Below are 21,899 nucleotides of genomic sequence, written 5' to 3' on the forward strand. Positions count from 1 at the left end.
AATTCCAACGTTGACTCTTACCATCTGGATAATCTCTGGAGAGGATCTCTTCTCCAAACCTCAGAACCTGGTCAAATGGAGGAACTGCGGGATCGTGGCAGGGTTACCAGACTGGCCAGTGGATAAACGAAGACAATTACGACTATTTCTCGGGAGTGTGCATACAGATACCATCTTCTACTAACCCCACATCAGGTTGGAATTCTTGTCTTTTCGCGCACCGGGGGTAGCTAAAGGCTCAATCAAGCCGGGCACAGGCTGGCCGCCGGGCTAGACTGCGGGTCGCAGCCGCATTTCCGGGCGAGCAGGCAAACCAAAGCTGGGAGCAGGGGGAAGGGCAGTTCTGCCTGCCTGCGCTGGCCGCCGTGTGACGCGCCCCCTCATTTGCATGCGGCACTCCGATTGGCTACGGCGGCCGCCGGGACAGGAGGCCGGCCCCCTCCCCCTCCCGCCGCAGCCGCGGCAGCAGCTGGTCTCGGTGTAAACAAGTCGAGGCGGCTGCGAACCGGGCCGGGGGGGACGGCGCCCATCAGGAGCGCCCCCCACTCCCAGGCCAGGCCACCCCACAGACCCGGCCCTCCACGCGCCCAGGCGAGGTGAGGTCTGCACCGACGTCGCTGCGCGTGGCCCCCGCCCCGCAAGCGAGGACTGCCCCTTCCCCCGCGCGCGCCCCCATCCCCTCGCCCCAGGTGAGCCCCGGGGTCTCAGGTAAGGCTTGGCGATGCAGGTAAGATCCCCTTGGCAGAGATGAGGCTCAGCGCCTCCAGGTAAAAGCCCCTCCTCTCCCTAGAGGACCCTCCTCCTTTTGGGAAGGCCTTCTGCCTCCTCCAGGTGTGAGACCCTTTCCCCTAGCGAACTCCATGTACCCCACATTTGCTCTGCCCCTAGTCCAAATGAGAGTCCCAAGGACCATTCAGTTCCTTGTCCCCCCATACTCCCTCGAAACTGAAAACTGGCAAGCCATCTATTCTGAAGCCCCTTCCCATTTCAGATGCCAGCTCAGCAGGGGTGAGGCCAGAAGCAGGTGGGTGACTCACCTGGAGCTCCTCCTAGCCTCAGTTTACCCGCTGATGCAACCTGAGGCCTCCTCAGTGAGTCAAAACTGAGATGACTCTGGTCCCTTGTGAGATTGTTGGCTCTAGGGAAAGGAGAGAGCAGCCAAGTGTGACAGAGTCCCCATAGTTCTGGGCTTGCCTACATATGTGTGGCTTTGGTCCTGACAGTCCACGTCTCCTCCCTGACAGGCACTGGGCTCCCTCTGCTCCCCGTGGGCCGCTCCCCGCGTGGGGCCACTGCCCTTGGCCCCCGCCATGGTGCGGATTTCAAAGCCCAAGACATTTCAGGCCTACTTGGATGACTGTCACCGGAGGTATAGCTGTGCCCACTGCCGTGCCCACCTGGCCAACCACGACGACCTCATCTCCAAGGTGAGCAGGCCACATTGGAGTCTAGAATGGCAATGGGCTGCCTGGCAACTCCCCACCAATAGCCCTAACCCCCTCCTCTCGTCTTCCCACTACCCTCCAGTCCTTCCAGGGCAGTCAGGGGCGTGCCTACCTCTTCAACTCTGTGTGAGTATTCACCTCCTTCCTTTCTTTTCCTGACCTCTGTTGTGACCTGTGACCCCTGGCATCAAGCCGGGATTCCCAGGGTCCCTTGTTCCAGACAGGAAGCCATGCTCACTAGCCATACTAGGTAGTCGGGGGCTCTGGGCTACTAAGACCCTCCCTGGGATTACCCTTTGTCCCCACAGGGTGAATGTGGGCTGCGGGCCAGCAGAGGAGCGGGTGCTGCTGACAGGTCTTCATGCTGTCGCTGACATCCACTGCGAGAACTGCAAGACCACTTTGGGCTGGAAATATGTGAGTTCATGACCTCTGTCCCCAGGCTGGCCTTTGACCTAACTTCACATCCCTTCTTCCTGGAAAGCATGCACCTTTCAGAGTAGAACTGGCCCAGCACAGCAAAATGGACAGTTTCCCCCTTGGACTGGCATTGGTTCCCTTCATTCTACAGAGCTTTGAGGATGTTGCTCTTCTAGTGCCCCTATCCTCGAGAAGAAGAGCCAGTAGAGTGAGCATTTATTGAATGTTTATATGCCATGCATATGAACAAACTTGGCCTATAGTCTCTCATTCAGTCATTACGCCAGTTCTGATGGCAAAATCTATTCGAGAAGACAGGGAGGTCTGAAGATGTTAGGGCATTTGCCCAAGACCCTGCAGCAACATGGAAATTAGGTTCACAGATCTCCTTTGCACAGCTCACATTGCTTCTGATGCTATCTAGCATCTGATTTCACAACCTCAAGTCTCATTTTCTTATCTGGCATTGGAGCATAAAGCCACTACCTGGTGTGGAAGATATTTATGAGGATCAGATTATAAGTAGCTAGCACAGAGGATATTTTTGGGAATGTCCAAGGAATTGGGCAAGGCATTACTTGGAGTGGCTTTTTTGAGCTGGATGGCCCAGAAAGAGACAGACAGTCCTAACCTTGACTTTTACCTTTGGCCTTGCCACAAATTTTCTGTGTGTCCCTGCACAGCTGGCTTGGCCACTCAGAAATTCCCAAAACTGTGGCCTAAATCAGGGGTTAAAAACTCAAATGTCAGCTGGGCTGTGGTGGCACTTAGGAGACAAAGGCAGGCAGATGTGTATGAGTTCAAGGCCAGCCTGGTCTACAGAATGAGTTCCATGGCTACACAGAGAAGCCCTGTCTTGAAAAACAAAAAATCAAACTCAAATGTCAGCAGGATGTGGTGTTACACGCCCTTAATCCAAGCAAAGGAGGCAAAGGCAGGTGACCTCTGAGTTCTAAGCCAACCTAGTATTTATAGTGAGTTCCGAGAGACAGCTAGGGCTACATAAATCCTGTCTCAAAAAACAGCAAAAACCCTCAAATATCTAGAAAGCCAACAAGTTACTGTGGATTTGTAAATGGGCATCATAGATTTAGGGCAAGGAAATTAGGCTGGGGCAAAATTGAGCATGTATATTTATAGTTTGGTATGTAAGTTTTCTTGTGTGTGCATGTGTGTTTTTAATATGGTGTTTGTATCAAATCCAGGCCCTCCCACATGCTAAGCACCCCCAGTCCCTAAACTTACTTATATTAAGCGCTATTCTATCTAAACAAAACTACCTGTAGGTTGAAATGGCCCTTAGGCCACCAGTTTACAATCCCTGAACTATGAAGTCTCCTAGGTATTTCCATATCCTCCGTGTTGGAGCTGTCATTAATGTTCTGAAGGTACCCATGATTCAAAGTTCTATTGCTTGTAAGAAACAATCTGCCAGTTGTGTGTTTGTGGGCAGGTAGCTGGGCTTCTCTGGGCCACAGCTTTTTCATATATAAAACAAGACAAATCACATACATTTCCCAACCCCATTGCCTAGTGGTAAAAGTCTTGTCCATGGATGGCATCCCTTTCTCTCCTTTCAGGAGCAAGCCTTTGAGAGCAGCCAGAAATACAAAGAGGGGAAGTACATCATTGAACTCAACCACATGATCAAAGACAACGGCTGGGACTGACCTAGCTCCTGATGCATGTGGCTTCATCCTAGCCTGGCCGCCAGGGGGAGCCACTGGTTTCGCTCCTCCTGAAGGGAGCTCTGGACCCTCAGGGCCCCCACAGGGGAAGGATCCAGCTCCTGTACATATATTTTATTGCATGCACTGTGACCTTGGGGGGAAATTAGGAGGGGGATTACACCCCCAGCACCTCCCTGCGATCTGGCTGGCTTGGATCTCATTTTTTAACCCCTTCCTGTCCTGCCTGTCCCATAGATATGGCCTGTGTGCTGCTCTCATGGCCCCGGTGCACTATCTTTCTGTGAACTCCTACTGGATCCCTCCTACCTGCAGTGTGTCTGTTCTCGTTCTGTAGCGTTTGTAAATAATAAAACAATGGAATGGAGACAGCCCTTGGCTCACATGGAATACAGGAAGGGGACCTGGAATCCAGGCAGGCTTCTTTCCTATAGACAGGTTCCATTATGAGCCTCAGCAGGGGTGATGGGATAGGGACATTAGGCTAAACTGGTGTATGCCCGGATCTCTTGCTCAAAGTATGTCTTGTCTTTAGAGCCTAAAAGGCTGCTTCGGGAAAGCCACCACTTTTCTGACTTTGCTACCCCTGTCTGGACTACAATTCCCAGCAACCCCAGCACAGCCTGTCAGTGGCCTTTGTGTACGTCTGCCGCGGTGCTTACTGGGAAATGTAGTTAAAGTGTTTCTCAGCGCGAGACATTACCCCAGCACAATATCACACACTGGAGCTGTGCACGCCCCTCAACTTTTGAGACTTGGAGGTTTTTCAGAATGTAAACCAAGGAGAACTCTAGGCTTTAGCCCTTTGCTGCGGACTCTTGAAGATATCCAGTGTCTGGCTATCAGCTCAGAAAACAGAGGGCTCACCTTTCAGAAAGTCTGGGGCTTTATGGTTTAACCAGGTATCCTAGACCTGGTACCAGGATCCAGATCCCACCCCTGCCCCCAGCAGGGCTCCCCCCTCCGTGGGAACGGAGACCAGCTGGCCGGAAGCGCCAAACTGCATCCCTGTCTTAGCCGTAGGGATCAATCAGGCCGAGGAGTTAATTATGTAATGAGGGGGCAGGGGGTCGGGACTAGTGAAGTCGTGAGGGAGAGGGGAGGGTACCCAGGTATCCGGCCCCCTCTTGGACCCCTTCGAGGCCCCAGGGGTCTCCATTCCAACCCACCTCCAGGGCCCCTGGGAGGGGTGGGGCTGTGATCTCTGGCTTGGAAGAGGCTGTGCTGTGAGCTATAAAGGGGGCATCTCTTAGACCCTGGACTCTAGCAACAGGACACAAGGCCAGAAGAAACTACAACATGTACCATCCACGAGAGTTGTACCCCTCCCTGGGGACTGGCTACCGTCTGGGACACCCCCAGCCTGGGGCAGACTCTAGCTTCCCACCTGCTCTGGCAGAGGGCTACCGCTACCCTGGTGAGCGGTTGGATCGGCTGACTCTGGGTAGGGGGCAGGAGACTGGGAATATGTGGCCCTCCCCTGGATCCTTATTCTTCCCACATCTCCAGATTTGGATACCTCTAAACTGGATTGCTTCCTCTCTGGGATTGAGACAGCTCCCCATACTCTGTCTGCTCCCCCTCCTTTGCCCCTTCTGCCATCTTCTCTGGGCCCTGAGACAGCACCGCCACCTCCAGAGGCCCTTCACTCGCTTCCTGGGGTCAGCCTGAGCCTGGAGAACCAGGAACTGTGGAAGGAGTTCAGCGCTGTGGGGACAGAGATGATCATCACCAAGGCTGGCAGGTGAGGGATGACCAAGTCAGTTTCTAGAAAAAAATAGAATTCCTGGGGACAGAGCTATGTTTAGGGGCTTTTCCAAGGCTAGTACAACCCAGAGAGCAGAATCTGACTGTGGCCTGGCACTGTCTGCCACTCTGGGTAGACAGGAGATACACTGTATCCAGGTTCAAGGATCAGTCTGAAGAGTCTGTGGCTGGGTTTGGGAGCCATTCTATTAAAGGTCAGAAAGGTCAGTCTGGGCTTGGGGCAAGGAAATGGATGGGTTATAGGTTGGCATGTGGCCTAACTCAGAAACAGCCTATGAGAAGGGGCAAGGACCAGCCAATGAACAGTGTCAGGAAAGTCTGCCCAGGATCAGGGTCAGTATGTGGCTAAGTCCCAGCTCATCCTAGAGGAAACACTGGCAAGGTCTCTAAGGCCGGAAAACTAGATAAATCCTGTCCCCAGGGCCCAGCACCTATTATTTCTGAAGAAAGTTGGTCTTGGCAGCCACAGGGGTCCGTGCTGACCTAGGTGAAGGCAAGAGACTCCTCGGCCTTCAGGAAGAAGGGTAGTCACCATCATCTCTGTAGAGTTTGAGGGGATGGGGTCAGGAGCCTGGGCAGGAAGTGGCAAGGGCTCTAAGACAGGACTGTGCCATGCTGTAACTAGAGTGGAGAGTGAAGGTGCAGGACTAAGTGGGGAGGTGAACCTGCTGAGTCCTGTCAGAGCCCCTAACCTGTCTGTTCCATTTCCCCATCTGTAAAATGGAATAAGCCTTCCAGCTCTTAGATTCTGCACTTGAAGATCCAACTACACCTCCCTTGCTGTTACGGTCCAAAATTGAGGTGCCTATTGCTAGTCCTTTGCTGGTGCTGGGCTCACCTCTGCTAGTGGGTAGCTCCAGGCCTCTTCCTTCCTCCTCTCCTGTGCAGGCGCATGTTCCCTGCTTGCCGAGTGTCAGTCACTGGCCTGGATCCAGAAGCCCGCTACTTGTTCCTTCTGGATGTGGTTCCAGTGGATGGGGCTCGGTACAGATGGCAGGGGCAGCACTGGGAGCCTAGTGGCAAGGCTGAGCCCCGCCTGCCCGACCGTGTCTACATTCACCCTGACTCCCCCGCCTCGGGTGCCCATTGGATGAGGCAGCCAGTATCCTTTCATCGTGTGAAGCTCACCAACAGCACGCTGGACCCCCATGGCCACGTGAGGCCCAGGCTGGGGACCCTTTGACAGGGTTTTAGGGTGGTACTGGGTGGAAGGCTAAGTCTGGGGCCCAAGCCAAGGAGTCGCCCCATTTCTTCCTTCCCAGCTGATCTTGCACTCCATGCACAAGTACCAGCCTAGAATCCACCTGGTGAGGGCCACCCAGCTTTGCAGCCAACACTGGGGGGGTGTGGCCTCCTTCAGATTTCCTGAGACCACATTCATCTCTGTGACAGCCTACCAGAACCCTAGGGTGAGTGACCTTGCTTGAGGGAGGGGCAGTGCCCTATCCAAGCTACAGGGGCCTTGACCTGGATGACGTGTGTCCTCAGATCACACAGCTGAAGATTGCAGCCAATCCCTTTGCCAAAGGTTTCCGAGAGAATGGCAGAAACTGTAAGAGGTGGGCATCATTCATTCAATGGGTGTTTACTGATTGCTTACTGTATGCCAGGCACTGTGCCAGGGTACCAGGAACATGATGGTAAGTAAAAACATTTGTCCACTCTTGATTCAACAGACTGTCAGTCCTCATTCAGTTGATACACTAGTGGGCAGAACAGACAAAAGCAAGAGAAGCCTGTAACGTTCTAGTGAGCAGAAAGCATGGGAAGGATAGGAAGGACTAGAGGGAAGTGGCAGGATTAAGGCACCCAAGGACATCTAAGAAGAGACCTTAAGTAAGGGGAAGGAGCCATGTGGGTGTCTGGCAAAGCATAAGTGCAAAGGCCCAGAGGCACAAGTGTCCTACAGTGAGGCAGAAGAGTGAAAGGCAACTAGGGGAGGTGATCGGAAGTCAGATACTGCTTATAATCAAAGACTTGGGTGTAGGCTCTGAGTACAGCTGCCCTAAGCCCTGGGAGAGCTAGTCTATCCCAAAAGGCAGTGACTGGTTCACTGGCTCAAATGTAGACGGTGACATGTCATGAGGGAGATGCGTGTGATGCTATGAAAGGTCAAGGAGGTCTTCCTGCAAGCATAGTCAGGTGCAGAAAGTCTCTAGAAAGGTGTGCTATGGCAGAGGACCTAGCCTTTGCAACTGGGAAAGTGCTTTCTCGGATCCTAATACCCAAGGAGGAAAGCATGGAAAAAAACACATCTGGCCTTCAGTTCCTTATCTGTAAAATGGGTATAATATAGCACCTGCCCAACAGGGTGCCTGGGAGGGTGAAATGCCTGGCATCTGGTAAGTACTATTAGTGCCATCATCATCACCGTCATCATCATCACCATCATCATTCCCCAGGGAGCGAGATGCCCGTGTGAAGAGGAAACTTCAGGGCCCAGAGCCAGTGGCCACAGAGGCCTGTGGGAGTGGGGGTGAGTGCTGTCCTGATGGCAATAGGGCCAAACCTGAGACACTGAGCCTTCCCTAGCCAACCTGTGCCTTTTGTCTCCTCAGATACACCAGGGGGGCCCTGTGACTCCACACTGGGTGGGGACATTCGAGATTCAGATCCAGAGCAAGCCCCAGCCCCTCCCTGTGGTGGTCCCAGTGCTGAGGCCTACCTCCTGCACCCTGCAGCTTTCCATGGGGTTCCCAGTCACCTACCAGCCAGGTAAGGTAACAGAGCAGAGGGCTGGGTGCTGCAGGAGGGGCTGTGCCTCTCTTCTTCTGACACTTCTCTCCTGATTTCAGGAGCCCCAGCTTCCCAGAGGCTCCAGACCCTGGGCGCCCAGCCCCCTACTCAGCTGCATTCCTGGAGCTACAGCCTGGACCAGGGGGTTCTGCCTATCATGCAGCTCCATCTGTAACATCCTTTGCCCCACACTTCATTCAAGGGAGCCCCTTCCCTCTACCATACCCAGGACCTGGAGGTTATCTGGATATGGGATCCAAGCCGATGTACTGAGCCATGATGCAGTAAGCCAAGACGGGGCCTACGCCATCTTCCCTTTAATATCTCCAGCTCCCTTCCCCCCAGCCTGGTAGCACCCTCATTCAAGTGGTGCCCCCTCCCCCCCACCAAATGGCTGTCTTGGGCCTCTCTTCTACCCCTTAGTTCACACCTTGATTTCACTCCACCCCCTCTGGCTTCAAAGCTCAGGCAAGGCTGCTCAGAATCCAGCTGGGGCCAGCTTCCCCTTCCCAGCTCTCACCTCAGTGTGAATGGAGGGAGACTTTGCCTGGCCAAATGGGGGCCCCAGCCCAGCGCCCCCACCTCCCGGGAGCCTCATCACTGGTGTAAGCCACACCAGTTTGTTCTCAGGATCAGAGTATTTTTGTTAATAAAACTCAAAAGACATTAGTGCTCAGGAAATGTTGAGCTAATGGTGTTGGCCCTGGGTGGGGCTGGGGAGTCACAGCTTTAAGGGCAGATCCAAGCAGGTTCCAGATGCTTGCCCTTGTGGATGTGTAGCAGCCTGCTCTGGGCATGTCCCCCTCCAGGAAGATGGGTAAATTTCTTCATAATAGTTGTTTTAAGAATTAAGGCTGTCCTGAAACTTGGCGTTTACCCAGCACTAAGCAAGCCTCTGGGAAAGATCGCCAGATGGACCCTGAAGGCTCGGGGCCAGTGGACAAGCGGGACTGGTTTCCATGTCCACTCCAGTCAAACCTGACACAACAGCCTCAAGGCTATTTTTCTTCTTTTATTAGAATTTTTTTCTTTTTTTTCTCAAAATGTTTATCTAAAAACAAAACGAAAGAAAAAAAAAAAAAAAAAAAAGATGACTGGAAACTTCAAGGATCAAGTGGGAGAAAGGAGAGGAAGCCTGGAGTGGAGGCCCCAACCTCTCCAGAGCAGTCCGCACCCTGGGGCAAGCAAAGCCAGGCAGCCCCTCCACACCTGGCCTCCGACTGGGCAGAGGGCAGTCACAGTGGTCCAAGGGCCAGAGGGGCTGGGGCCTAGAAGTCACAGGAAATAGTCAGCCACCGGCTTCTTGGAGGGGATGCCACGTGTTTCTTGTGGTGCAGCCTCAAAGATGATGAAATCTTTCTGGAGATGCTCATCTAGTTCCAAGATGGCTGCCACATTCCCACAGCTGTGTTAGGAACAGCACAGTTAGCAACGGTTGGCCTAGATCCCTGCCCCTACCCTGACTCCTGGTCCCGCCAGCTTACCGGTAGCAGTAATTAGGTGCTGACCACACAGTAAGTACGGTCTCATTGAAGTGCCACTTGTAACCTTCCATCACCAATTGATGGGCACGGCAGATCATGTCAATGTCATTGGCTGCATTGAACTGGGCCACCACATCACTGCCAAACAGGTAGCCTGCCCCACGGGGGCTCACTCCCCAGCCTGTTGTGTCTGAGACAAGACAAGGACAGTGTGTGGGTTCCTCTGGTTACCTACTATACCACAGAACTAAAGCCCTCTTCCCTCATCAACCAGAGGCTTATTCTAGGGAATCCTGGGAGACAGGATAGCAAATGGTGGAGCAGAGAAGCTCTGAGGAGAAAGACTGCTTCGTGGCTGGGACCTCCTCATGACAGTGACCATACAATGTGCTGCACAAGCAGCACTTCAGTGACAGGAAGTGCTCACACCCAGAGCACCTGCCATAACCAAGGACTTCCTGGCAGTAAGGTCACCTTAAGCCACATGGTGTCAGTGGTGGGGTTAGAGGGTATGCTTAGGACTGGTACTCAGAAAGCCAGGCTTCAAATCTCAGTTCTGCCCCCAACTAGAGGAGGAGGGTGACCATACAAAATAAGGAGCCCTCAGAGGTTTTCATTCTATGGGGACGGGTCTCACCTCCAAAGAAGCTACTGTCAAGGTCTATGACTTCTTCCCCCCAGGGAGCCAAAGGTTTCATCCTGAACAGACCCTCTGAACCATGAAATCCATGGGCCAACCCATGGTAGACCTCAGTGTACCCACCATTCATGCTCCTCATGGAGGGTCCAGTCAGAAGCCAGTATAGGCCAAACTTGCCCTCCTCTTCCCAGCCTGACTCTCCTCCTTCCACTTCATACACTTGCTTAACCCAGTCTTCACAAGCTAAAGGTACAGTCAGACCAGGCATTGCCCTCACCTTCAGGGTCAGACCACAAGAGGTCACACATGGGCCCATCATGGGGTACCTCCTGCTTTCGGTCAATTGTCCGGATCTGGTCCAGGGTCTGGATGGAAGGGGAGAGGCCCCCATGCACACAGAAGATCTAGAAGGGTGAATAATACCAGAGAGAAGGGAGGTAGAAACCCAAAGACCCAGCACAGCCCCGCTCCCGAGGAGACGCAGGGCTAACCTACCTTGCCATCGATGATGGCAGACAGGCTGAGGTAGTCAAAGATCTCAGTGCAGTAGCGCCACACAGTCACCGAGCCGTATTTACGCAAGCACTCATCATAGAAACCATAGACCTGGGTGATCTGGCGGCTCTCATGATTGCCCCGGATCAAAGTGATGCGGTCAGGATATCGAACCTAGGGACAGCACGAAGCAGGAACTGGTTCTAGTCTCCATCTCCCACTTAACCCCTCCCAAGTCTCCAAGACGTATCCATCAGCCTCACTCAGTCTCTGCCATCTCTTACAGAAATCAGTGTCCTCCTCACAGGCTCCTGGGAGCCTTTTCCAGAGAAGCACTACAAAACTAATGGATCCCTCTCATCTGCCAGACTCAGGCTCTAGTCCTTAGCACCCACCCTCACCCCATGTGGCCCTTCACCAGTGACTTCTCCCAGTTCACTCACTCTTGCTCCCTGGACACACAGCCTCTGCCTGCTTCCCAGAACTCACATCACCAGCCTCTTCTGCAAGGGCTCAGGGGATGGCCCCACTCACGGCAGCAGTCATGACCAGCCCCGCTAAGCACACAGTCCACAGCCACAGCAAAGTTCCAAGGTAGGTGACAGGAAAGGTGATGAGGGCAGCAAGTAGTGGCCAAGGCTCAGGCTCCAGGGGTCAAGGGTCCTCACCTTAAGAGCCAGCAGGAGGAGGAAGGTTTCAACACTGTAGAAACCACGGTCCACAAAGTCTCCCATGAAGAGGTAGTTGGTCTCAGGGACATCGCCACCTACCTGGGAGGAGGGATATGGCTCTGCTTGGCCCCAGACTATCCTCTCTGGCTACAGCAACCAGAGTCTAGCTGAGCCCCTTCTCTCACCCAGAGACCATGCAGCCTAAGGCCTATCAATGATCACGTCTTCCTGTCACCCCAGGTTCACAGTTCCAGTATCCCCCACTCACTCTGAAAAGCTCCTTGAGGTCATAGAATTGTCCATGGATGTCACCACAAACCTGGAAAGAATGTGGGTTGAAAGAGTGGACAAAGGCAAAATCCCTTTGTTCCCAGACACCATCCTTCAAAACACCTGTTAATTTCCAGGCCAGCCAGGGCAGTACCACCCCATCTCAGGACCCAAATTCTACCCTCTAGCCCAAGTGAGCCTGTTCTAGTGTCAGCTATCACACCGAAAGCCAACTGCTATGGTACAGACATGCCTTTCCAGATAGATGTGCAGCTTCAGAAGACTGGCTTCATCTGTTTATCGCTATGTGCTCAAACACAAGGCTACTGATCCACAACTTCTGCCTAGGCTGTGAGCTTCACCGGGACAAATCAAAATTCCTACAGCATCTTTTACTTTCTTGTGGTGCAGAGGATAGAACTCAGGAGGACATCATATATACTGGGAAAACACTAAATTGCAAGCTCTACCCACCATCTAATTCTTGTATCAGGGCTCACCTGATGATTGAGAAGCAAGAGACCTAGGATGGCCTAGCTTCTCATTAACTTAGAGTTGGGAGCTGTTATCAAACCACTTAGGATTTCCCACATGTCTTAAAAGACCAAGTCAGGGTCCAGGAGACAGAGAGTACTCACTGTGACTGGCGAGTCCACCCTCTGCACGTTGCTCTCTTCTACCAAGATCTCTCTGGAGACAGGAGAAGACCAGGGTCACCACAGCCAGGCCAGCCCAGCCCAATTCCTGACCTTTTTTGGAGGGAGGGAGGACATGAGGTAGTCCTTGAACCTCCATGGGACAGAAGGAAGTATGCACGTCCCCATGATTTTGGTCAAAAAGCACTGACCATGGCCCTCCACCACTCAATACCTGCTCATGGCTTCCTGCTAACAACAGGACAAAGTCCAAGTTCTCTCTTCCATAGTAACTCCTACTCAAGCCCTTCCATGCAGGCTGGGACATTTCCAGCCTGGATTCTCCCTGTGGTTCCCTCTCACAAGTACAGCACACACTCCTGGGAGGGTGATCCTTTTCTCTTAGAGCACTGACTGTCCCTAGGCTGAGCTCTGACCTCACTCCTTACCAATCAGAGCCCAAGTAAGAGTGACTACCTGGGCAGGGTGGCCCCAGATGCACTTTTTCAAAGAGTTGTGCTGCTCCTTTTTTGTCAGCAACACATTTTTTATTTTTGGAGACAGGGTCTCATTCTGTATCCCTGGCTAGACTAGAACTTGATGTGTAGACCATGCTAGTCTCAAGCTCAAGAGATCTGTCCGTCTCTTTCTCCTGTGCGCTGGAATGAAAGGAGACTGTACCACCACAGCAAGAACTTACAGCGTATGGAACCGGCTCTAGTTCTTGTAGTGTGACTACTTCTCAAGATCCCTTTGGTGGCTCCTGATGTCCAATCTCAGCAGCCCTCCAATTCCAAACCCACACTTGGCAAGTGCAGCACAAGCACTGCAGCTCACACACAGCAAGGCCAAGGCAGCACAGCCAGCTTTGTTAGGACCAGGGACACCCCAAGATCCCCAGACACATGGAGACGCCGAAGCAGACTGATCTCTTTCAGTTCAAGACCAGCCTAGTTCAGGGTCAGCTAGGGCTACATGGAAAGGAGACAAAGAGACACACATACTTCTCCCTCCCTGCCTCACAGGACTGGAGAGGAAAGGTGAGGACTGCGCTACCGTTCCATTAAACAAGGTGGAAGCCACACTGGGAGACGGTTCCCAGAAGGGGCAGGTAACAAGCCTTAACTGTTGCCTATGTATTTCTCTTTTACTCCTACCCTGCTTGAAGGTTCCTTGTCCCTGTGCTCTGTCAGCTAGTCTGCCTCTCAAGGATTAGCCTCTCTTAGAAGACCCCTGAGCGCTTCAATCCACAAATATACATTAGTGTGCCCCTCCCATCATAAATATTACCACTTCATCATTTACCCGCGCTCCATACTTCGAGCCCGGATCCACTGAAACTCCACAACCATTTTACTGAGCATTTCCACTTTACTGACTTCTGCTCACTTCAAAATCATCCCCACATAAAGGAGCAGAGCTCAGATTCAAGCCCTCAATCACTGCATCCCCAAACTGGAACCCTTGCTTACAACATCCTAGAAAACCCTGTCTCTCTCTCTCCAGAGCTATGTAGTTTTTATTTTGTTTATCTGAGCCAAAGCCTTGCTGAGGATGACCCTAAACTCCTTAGCCCCCTCTTCACCTCCCAAGTACTTGGGATTAGAGTTGTGTAGAGAATGTGGCTTTTTTTTTTTTTTTTTTTTTTTTTTTGGTGACAGGGCTCACTCAATAAACTAAGCTGGTGTGGAACTCATTAAGTTCTACTCTAGTTTACGGTTTTCCTTAGGATCCCAACAGAACACGAGAGTGACCCAACTTCATCTTCTTGAGTCACAACTTAAAGGATCAGTACTCAGAGAACCGGCTTCAGATCCCATTCCTTATTGCTGGTAGTTTTGAACCATTACAGTCCTCGATTGTTAAAATGAATACAAAACCACCTTCTCTTTAAGGACTTATGGGACTGAGAGACTTTTACAAATCACAAGGTTTTTGTTTTCTTGAACCAGCTTCTAATTCTTCAAGGTCGGTCCCAGAACTCAGCCTCTCCAAGAAACTTTCTCTTTCGCCCTAGTAGGGCAGCCCAGTTTCCCCAACTTTCCTAAGAACTTTTTGGCACTCGCTCTGACTCCACTAGAAACCCATCTACAGCCGACCCGTGGTTCCTGGGGAGAAGTGGCTCTCGGGACCGCTCCTCTCCGGGAATGCTTCCGGGATGGGACCAACCCTAAATTCTCCAGCGGGGACCCCTGGGCGTCGGGCCGGCCTCTCTCCTGCGGGCCTGCGGGCTCACCTGGCCTTAGCGCACAGGGCCTTGACTTCGCTCTCTTTGATTAGCTCGCAGCGCCGCAGTTGCTCGATCTGCCGGTCCAGGTCGCTGATTTCCGCCATGGCCCACCCCCCGGCGCGGGTCAGAGTCGGGGCCGCCGCCCCCTCCGGACCGCACAGGGGTCTCCTGGGAAAAGCGAAGGCGAGCCCGCCAATCAGAGGGTCCGTGCGGGAGGGGGGACTCGATTCTGGGACCGCCCCCCCCTCCCCTCACGGCGGTCCAGGACCCTCGGCGTCCCGCTGCCCTGGCCGCACCCCGCCAACTCCCGTCGAACCCCGCGGGCCCGCGCTAAGGACGGTGGCCTAGAGGGGCCTCGGACAATTACCGCCTCTAGGACTCCGGCTGGGTCTCTCCGACTCCCCACTTCCCTCCGCTCTGGGCCTCCGCCACCGCCGCTTCTACTTCCGGCCTCGCTGCGGAAGCAAAGGGAGGCCAGATATGTCGCGCGCCGGAAGTGACATTATAGGTCACGCCCCTCTCGCGGAGCACGAGAAGACCTACGGAGTCGGAAGTGGGCGGGTGGCCTGGTCTGATAGGCAAGCACCGCTGCGCTGCGTTTCACTTTGTACGCCAAATGACGTGAGCTCTGGTAGGCTTGTCATCTCACATTGCACTTTTCTCTTACCGTCTTTCTGTCCTGCTTCTACTACAGATCTGAGAGGTGAAACTGCCTTGTTCATCCTTGCTTTTCCAGTGTTTAGAATAAGGCCAAACAATTGCAAGTATATATAGTTCAATGAATGGGCCAACCCTAGCCATGTATCTTGCCGTGGGCTGAAACCTTTGCCATGGGAACTCAGAACCTGGGTCAGGTACGTGGCACCCTCCTTTGTAATCCCGGAATTCAGTAGGCTGAGGCTAGACCGAGGATTGGAGGGTCTCATAGCTACATAGTAACCGCTAGGAAAAACATAAACAAAACCCACCAAGATGGCATATTTGACAAAAAAGATTTCCAGTCACCAAGCCTGACTTGAATTGGATCCCCAGGAACCACAGGGTATCTAATTGGGGGGTTGGGGAAGTGCCTACTCTGCCTACACCAAGCTTGTTTCTAAGACTCTCTTGACTCCAAAGTAGCCTATTATCTGTTTCTTCTTGACTGGGTCTCATTGTAGTTCAGGATGGCTCCAAATGTCTGGACCTCCCAGGTGCTATCATTACAGATGTTACACAGCCACACCCAACATTACTTCCTATTGCCTGGTCATACTCCTTCATAGTGTTGGCTTAGGTTAACTCGCTCAGTTGCAAAGCTACAAGTTTGGTGTTTGAACCAAGGATTAAATGTGAACCCAGGAAAAGTGGTTTTCATCTTTTCATTTACTTTCTGAAACTCAAAGCAACATAAAAATAAGACCCAACACTATCCAAATTCACATTGAAAGTCTTCTGCTTCCTTATTCTTTTCATAAGAGTGTTGATTTTTAATCTTCCTAACATTTTTGCACATCATATTACCGTCCCTCCATTTTGAACATCCGGTTTTATGTGCAGTTTTCTAGAAGCCAGGGGACGGTGGCCCACACCTTATACTGGCAGACCACTGGGGGGTCTACAGAGTTCCAGACAGCCAGGACTACATAGAGAAACCCTGTGTTGGGGGGGGGGGGTGGAGATCTCAAATAGAAAGATTGTTTCCTAGAGTTAAATGCAGTAGGCAGAGAGGTGAAAGCAAAGTTTGGAGTACTAGGGATTTAACTGTTTTTTGCAATGCTGGTGATGGAACCAGGTGAGTGACAGGCAAGTGTTCAGCCACTGAGCACTTGGCTTAGGCTTGGTTTGGGCAATACATAGAAATATGTGGACACTCCTAGACTGTTCTATGCAGAACACTAAAACAGAACAGGAAGGTTAGAAACACATTAAACTAAGTGGTTAAAACTAAACAAGTCCCTGGAGTACTTTTTGCTCTCCCAGAGGGCCCATGTTCAATTCCCAGCACCTACATGATGGCTCATAACCCTGAGTAACTTAAAGTTCCAAGCTATCTGGTATCCTCTCTTCTGGACTCCAGGAGCATCAGGCACACATTGTACACAAACATTCAGGCAAGATCTTACCCAACATTGGGGGGCTTGTTGTAGCATCAGGGAACACCTTAGAGGCTCCATTCTCAACCCGAAACCTGAGTTCTTAAGTTGTATACCTGAGTTGTGTATGTACTTATGTCTGTGTGGGAGGACTCTTGAGTCTTCAAAAGGCTCCTGAAAAGCCATTGACAATTCCATTTCCTATTGCAATGGGAAATAGTTGCATATAGTAAATGCTTTTTTCCCACCGAGGAAGTTTCATCTTGGGCAAGATAACAAAGCCTAAATTAGGAATGAGAGGGCTAGGGGTGTGGCTCAGTGCTACAGTCCTTGCCTCGCATTCACAAAGCCTTGGCTTGTATCCCAGCCAACTAGGTGCAGTATCCTGTGCCTATAATTCCAGCACTCAGAAGGTAGAGGCAGATCACTCACCTTCAATTAGATGTGGTTAGAACATTTCACAATACTCTGCCTTCCTGGTCAAAAAAGTATGCAGACCAACAAAGCCTTTTTAACTACCCAGAAAAGAAGAACCCAAAATAAAGCTGTTTCCTCTTTTGAACTTTGCTACCTCCTCAGGCCTCCCCTACCCCCTACAAGACGTGGACAACAGACTCCCCCTTAAATAGCTGTTTATTGGCAGTGGGCTGGCAGGGATGGCAGAATTCGCATTCACAGACAACACCACACAGCGGTCACGAGGGCAGCAAGAGTGATGGGAAAGAGCCTAAAGGCCCCTCTTGAATAGCAAGTGGTTGGGCAGGGGCCTGGAGTGTTGATGGGGCAGCCAGCTTAGATCACCTCTGCTTAGTAGGCATGGTTAGAGATGAAGAGAGATTCACTGGCTGCGGCTCCAGACTGACCACTTGGGGTGTACTTTCCTTGACAAGCAAGGCTGTTGGCCAGGGCTCGCTTGATGTATTCCTCCTGAGCAGCCTTCAGGTTCTCCTTCTTCCCACCCCAGGCCTTCAGAGCAGAAGCCTGCAGGGCTCGGCCATAGGAGAAAGTCAAGGCCCACGGCTTCAGCAGTGGGCACTTGTTGATAGCATTGAGGTTGATGGATGCCTCTTCCTCACTCTGACCTCCGGACAGGAAAGTGACCCCTAGAGAACAAGGGCAGAAGGAAAGGGGTGGCCTTCATTAGAGATGCAGGGCAGGGAGAAGCCGCCAAAAGCTACCCTGGAAAGGGGTCCAATGTGATGGCACATCCTCTTCACCAAGCCAAGAAAAAGGAGTGGGCCTCACCAGGGACAGCAGGGGGCACTGTGCGACGAAGTGCTGTGACAGTTGCCATGGCAATCTCCTCATTGGAAAATTTCTGGGTACAGGCATGGCCTGGGGTGACCATGTTGGGCTTCAGCAATGTGCCTTCCAGATAGACATGGTGGTCACTCAGAGCCTTGTAGACAGCAGCCAGTACCTAGAACAGGGCAAGGTTATGTGAAGGACAAGGACTCCCTGAGTGGAACCCTGCCCGCCACATTACCCTGGCCAGGCAACCTACCTTCTCAGTTACATACTGACAGCGCTTTAAGTCATGGTCCCCATCAGGGAGAATTTCAGGCTCCACAATGGGTACAATACCATTCTGTGGGGAGGTAGAGGGTAGTGTGAGGACTCCTGACTGGGAACCCCACCTACAGCTCTCCACCACCATTAGCCAAGATCTTATCTCTAGGACAGTGAATCAAGGCTTCAAAGGCCTCTGCAGATTATAGGGGACAAGCAATTTTCTCAGATTCCCCCTTCGTCCCATTCCTATCACTGTTGTGCAGAGTGGCCTCCACCAGCAAGCCTGGTGCTTGCTGGGTATCTACAACAGTTGCTCTGGTGGTGGTAGATATCCTGGCAGACGGACAGAAAGCTAGCCCAACATGGAACCAAATGAGACAGGAGGTGGCCTACTACGGCCCTGTAGTCCAGTCCCACCTGCTGGCAGATGCTGGCATAACGGGCCAGAACATTGGCATTTTCCATGATGGCAAGGGCTGAGGGAGTATGTTCCCCAATCTTCAGAACACAACGCCACTTAGCAAAGTCAGCTCCATCCTTCTTATACTGGGCACATCGTTCAGACAGCCCATCCAACCCTAAAGAGGAACAAAGTAAAGAGGGGAAGGTTTGGGACCCTATTCATGCTGGAACTCTGGTGAGCTCATGGGGAAGGAGGCAGATCATTCTCACCTTGGGTGGTGGTCTCACCATTGGTTCCGGCCAGGGGCACCACGCCTTTGTCTACCTGCCAGGGCAGAGCAGCAATTCAGTTCTACCACCTGTCCTCTATCCAGCCCAACTTCATCCCTCACTGCAGCCTCTCATATTTTACTGAGTCACATGAGGAAAGACGCATGCAGTATTCGAGAGGAATATTAATTAGAGCAGCTGGCACTACCTCTCACTAAGCAAATCATTTCACTGCTTTGGACTTTACTTTCTCAGCTGTAAATGAGGAAACTCCTTAGAATCATAGGGGGCTCTGAGTTTGGCAATAGAGCACTTGCCTAGCATGCATAAAGGCTTTGTTGGGTTCCATCCCAAGCACCGGCAAAAAAAAAAAAAAAAAAAAGAGGCCCGAGTACATCTATCCCCTTAAGTCTGGGGCAGACCATACTTAAGTCTCTAGACCTGCTAACCCAGCACTCAATCCCTGCCCTATTAATCCATTCCCCCAGATCCATCTCCTAATCTTACACCCCAAGGGCCCTTACCTTAATACCCACAACACCACCCTTGGACTTGATAACTTGGGGGAAGGGACGTCCATCATCCGCCTTCTGGTACAGTGTTTCATGGAAAAGGATCACCCCCCCAATGCAGGGATTCACACGGTCATCAGCAGTCAGCAGCAGCTGGCGGTAGAAGCGCCTGTTCTCTTCGGTGTTCTCGGTGCCAATGGACTGCAGGCGCTTGGCAATGCTTCCTGAAGGGAGGGTTGTGTGGGAGGATAAGGGGATCAGCCTGCCACCTCCAACCCTGGGCCCTCCTCCCCCTTTCTCCTGCCTGTACCGCACCAGTGGATTCATCTGCAGCCAGGATGCCCTTGCCCGGGGCCACAATTCGATGAGCGATGTCAGACAGCTCCTTCTTCTGCTCCGGGGTCAGTGCTGGGTATGGGTAGGGCATGGTGCTGGTGACGGCGCGTTCCTGAGTGAAGCAGACAGGGACAAGTGGTTAGTTGGGCCATCTAATAGTCTCCCCAGGTAAAACAGGACTCCTCCCCTGGAGGCCAGGGCAGTAGCCCCCATCTCCCCTGCCCCACTCCCTGAGGGTTCAGGGATACTTCCTGTCCCAGAACTCTCCCCTATACCCAACTTCCCTATACTAAACCTGCCTCTTCCTGTACCTTTCCTAACTCTGTCTGTTGCTGGGTGTTGCCCAGCTGAGAGTGGGGTTGCTCACTGGCAACTGGGGGAAAGGAAAAAGCCAGAGCCAGGGACAGGCGGGTCATGTTGAAGCTGGACCCATCTGGCCTGCGCGTTGCCATGGGTCACCTTGCCTAGAAACAAAATTGAACCGGGAGTATTTTAGAATATATAAGGATCATGAATAGGGCAGATAGCCCAATACCCTCATCTGAAAGAGCCCAAGAAAGAAATGATCTGTGCTTGAAGCCACACAGCAACCCAAAGGTGAGAGCTGAGATAGAACCCAGATTTTCTGACTGAGGTGCGGCTTCCCTTGTAATCTACCCAGGGCTGGCCCTGGCTTCAAGGACACCCCAAGGTCAGGCTTCTCTCTCCTGGGTGGGGTGGGGAAGACTGTTAGGAAAAGGATTTTAGGAAGAACACTGGGCAATCAGAAGCACAGAGAAAGGGGTATGGAGCCCAGGTGGAAGGAAAGCTTCGCCTCCACACTGCTCAAAGGGGAATGTGTATATGAGAGGCACGCGCCCCACCCCTTCCCTGAAAAGTGCTCCTGTCTGTTCGGCTGCAGCAATTCCAGGCTCAGAATCAAGGTCACAAGATAAGGAAAGATAGTGAAGTGTTAATGGGCTACGGAGCGTGGCAGCTGAGGAGTTTCCCCTCCTCCCCAGGGGCTCCCCGAAAGGAAGCAAACTCCTTCAACCCATCGTGGAACCCTGAGCAGTGTGCGAGCTGACCCTCCCACATCCATCGCTTCTTGGGATCCCTGAATAGGCAATGGGACCCTAATGTTTGCATAGGGTCCTTGCAAAAAATAAAAATACAAGAGGAGGTCTGATTTTCTACCTCATCTTGCTTCCTCCCCCGCCATGACTCAGCGCGCGGAGCTGCTGCGTGGCGCAGCATACAGCAAGGGCGCGGGCTGGACAGGGCAGGAGAACCCAGGTTGGAAGCTAGCGTGGGGGTAGGGAAAGGAGAAACGAGGGGCCTTGGAGATGGAGACTCCACGCTGCCGCCCTGCCCGCCACTGGCCCAAGATCCTACCCCAAGGTCCCTTCCCTGCGCACGTGTCAAATGGCGCTCACCTGGCACAGGAGGGGGTGGGTCTGCCGGACACGGCGGTGGGTAGGCGAAAGGACAGAAGAGCGAACGCGGCTAGAGTCACCAGAACTCGGTTCTGCGGCGCGTTCCAAAAGAACGCAGCCTATTCAGCAAGGGGGGGGACGAGAGGCGGGGCTCCGGACATTTAAAGGCGCCGCCCCGCCCTCTGCAGGTTTTTTTCCGTGCTAGGACACTAAGCGTCCAATTACAGGCGGGCACTCTGTGCGGCACCGCCCTAAGATGCTCCGATAGGAGGCGGCACTGGGGAGGAGACTAGCGGCCAGAACCCGATCCCTCCTCCGCTCCGCTAGGACGTGACTCGAGCCACATCCCGTGGGTCACAGGGGGCCCTCCCTCCTCCCTCCCCCAGCTCCTGCCTGGCTAGCGCGCGAGCATCGTGACTCAGCCGGAATGTGGGCTGGCGAGAGGGTGGGGGTGTCAGAGTGAAAAGATGGCTGGCCTCCCCTACTAGACCCCCCCTCCAGGCTTCCGGCCTGCGCAGTGGCAACCTGACGTCACTGCGAAGAACCCAGAGGTTCTGCGCCTGCCTGCCTTTAGCGCATGGCTACTGAGGCAGCCAATTCCTCTCTGACCCGACTACCCACAAGGAGCGGGAGAGGGCGACGAAGTTAGCAGGGTACACAGGCAAAGCCTCCTCGTACCAGCGCGCTAGCCACGTCACCGAAGAGTGGCCTAGCCTGGTCCGGGCTAGACTAGCAGACTGGCGGGAATCACTACCCGCTACAACTAAACACCATCTTTGAGAAATCATCGACAGGTGCTGGATCAAGCCAGACTCTTCCCTGAACCTGATTTCCTTCTCCAAAATAAAAATCCGTCTCCTAGCTCTCTGCCACCCACTTACACTCAGAGGACCCAC

The 21,899-nt window shown here is 52.8% G+C and overlaps 4 protein-coding genes across 8 annotated transcripts; 2 read left to right on the forward strand and 2 right to left on the reverse strand.

Annotated features, from left to right (window-relative positions):
• The first annotated feature begins 447 nt into the window (after positions 1–447).
• On the forward strand, positions 448–3,920 carry Ypel3 (yippee like 3). Of its 3 annotated transcripts, XM_051192981.1 has the most exons (6): positions 458–596; positions 992–1,091; positions 1,245–1,427; positions 1,528–1,571; positions 1,754–1,862; positions 3,446–3,920. In XM_051192981.1, exons 2-6 carry the CDS (start codon positions 1,071–1,073, stop codon positions 3,533–3,535), a joined length of 447 nt encoding a protein of 148 aa, XP_051048938.1. In that variant the 5' UTR covers positions 458–596; positions 992–1,070; the 3' UTR covers positions 3,536–3,920. The 3 variants fall into 3 exon arrangements, with proteins under 3 accessions (XP_051048937.1, XP_051048936.1, XP_051048938.1); XM_051192980.1 differs by lacking the exon at positions 992–1,091 and having other exon boundaries at positions 448–689; XM_051192979.1 differs by lacking the exon at positions 992–1,091 and having other exon boundaries at positions 454–596.
• Positions 3,921–4,062: 142 nt separating this feature from the next.
• On the forward strand, positions 4,063–8,737 carry Tbx6 (T-box transcription factor 6). Its single transcript, XM_051192978.1, has 8 exons — positions 4,063–4,970; positions 5,063–5,297; positions 6,209–6,476; positions 6,583–6,729; positions 6,809–6,879; positions 7,723–7,796; positions 7,879–8,035; positions 8,116–8,737. The coding sequence occupies exons 1-8, from the start codon at positions 4,853–4,855 to the stop codon at positions 8,327–8,329; spliced, it is 1,284 nt and encodes a 427-aa protein (XP_051048935.1). The 5' UTR covers positions 4,063–4,852; the 3' UTR covers positions 8,330–8,737.
• Positions 8,738–9,055: 318 nt separating this feature from the next.
• Ppp4c (protein phosphatase 4 catalytic subunit) lies at positions 9,056–15,000 on the reverse strand. Its single transcript, XM_051192982.1, has 9 exons — positions 14,849–15,000; positions 14,488–14,649; positions 12,255–12,306; positions 11,615–11,665; positions 11,344–11,445; positions 10,676–10,849; positions 10,458–10,584; positions 9,541–9,730; positions 9,056–9,461 (listed from the first exon to the last, which is right to left on the reverse strand). Exons 2-9 carry the CDS (start codon positions 14,583–14,585, stop codon positions 9,332–9,334), a joined length of 924 nt encoding a protein of 307 aa, XP_051048939.1. The 5' UTR covers positions 14,586–14,649; positions 14,849–15,000; the 3' UTR covers positions 9,056–9,331.
• Positions 15,001–17,171: 2,171 nt separating this feature from the next.
• Aldoa (aldolase, fructose-bisphosphate A) lies at positions 17,172–21,093 on the reverse strand. Of its 3 annotated transcripts, none has more exons than XM_051192985.1 (8): positions 21,004–21,093; positions 19,568–19,700; positions 19,265–19,476; positions 18,741–18,795; positions 18,486–18,646; positions 18,061–18,144; positions 17,802–17,976; positions 17,172–17,659 (listed from the first exon to the last, which is right to left on the reverse strand). In XM_051192985.1, the coding sequence occupies exons 2-8, from the start codon at positions 19,677–19,679 to the stop codon at positions 17,364–17,366; spliced, it is 1,095 nt and encodes a 364-aa protein (XP_051048942.1). In that variant the 5' UTR covers positions 19,680–19,700; positions 21,004–21,093; the 3' UTR covers positions 17,172–17,363. The 3 variants fall into 3 exon arrangements, with proteins under 3 accessions (XP_051048942.1, XP_051048941.1, XP_051048940.1); XM_051192984.1 differs by lacking the exon at positions 21,004–21,093 and adding an exon at positions 20,765–20,839; XM_051192983.1 differs by lacking the exon at positions 21,004–21,093 and adding an exon at positions 19,900–20,052.
• Between the last annotated feature and the right edge of the window lie 806 nt (positions 21,094–21,899).

The sequence above is a fragment of the Phodopus roborovskii genome, unplaced genomic scaffold, assembly GCF_943737965.1.
Source record: "Phodopus roborovskii unplaced genomic scaffold, PHOROB, whole genome shotgun sequence".
Lineage (NCBI taxonomy): Eukaryota > Metazoa > Chordata > Mammalia > Rodentia > Cricetidae > Phodopus > Phodopus roborovskii.

Excerpts from the sequence above, each read along its gene's own strand:
- Aldoa (XM_051192983.1), bottom strand. The coding sequence starts at position 20,040 with ATGGCAACGCGCAGGCCAGATGGGTCCAGCTTCAACATGACCCGCCTG. Across the intron at positions 17,977-18,060 it reads GTCAGTATGTAACTGAGAAG|GTACTGGCTGCTGTCTACAA; the intron begins GTAGGTTGCCTG and ends GCCCTGTTCTAG. Across the intron at positions 17,660-17,801 it reads AGTGCCCCCTGCTGTCCCTG|GGGTCACTTTCCTGTCCGGA; the intron begins GTGAGGCCCACT and ends CTTGTTCTCTAG.
- Tbx6 (XM_051192978.1), top strand. The coding sequence starts at position 4,853 with ATGTACCATCCACGAGAGTTGTACCCCTCCCTGGGGACTGGCTACCGT. Across the intron at positions 5,298-6,208 it reads ATCATCACCAAGGCTGGCAG|GCGCATGTTCCCTGCTTGCC; the intron begins GTGAGGGATGAC and ends TCTCCTGTGCAG. Across the intron at positions 6,477-6,582 it reads CGCTGGACCCCCATGGCCAC|CTGATCTTGCACTCCATGCA; the intron begins GTGAGGCCCAGG and ends CTTCCTTCCCAG.
- Ypel3 (XM_051192981.1), top strand. The coding sequence starts at position 1,071 with ATGCAACCTGAGGCCTCCTCA. Across the intron at positions 1,428-1,527 it reads ACGACGACCTCATCTCCAAG|TCCTTCCAGGGCAGTCAGGG; the intron begins GTGAGCAGGCCA and ends ACTACCCTCCAG. Across the intron at positions 1,863-3,445 it reads CCACTTTGGGCTGGAAATAT|GAGCAAGCCTTTGAGAGCAG; the intron begins GTGAGTTCATGA and ends CTCTCCTTTCAG.
- Ppp4c (XM_051192982.1), bottom strand. The coding sequence starts at position 14,585 with ATGGCGGAAATCAGCGACCTGGACCGGCAGATCGAGCAACTGCGGCGC. Across the intron at positions 11,446-11,614 it reads ACCTCAAGGAGCTTTTCAGA|GTAGGTGGCGATGTCCCTGA; the intron begins GTGAGTGGGGGA and ends CCCTCCTCCCAG. Across the intron at positions 10,850-11,343 it reads TCCTCCTGCTGGCTCTTAAG|GTTCGATATCCTGACCGCAT; the intron begins GTGAGGACCCTT and ends TGCTGTCCCTAG.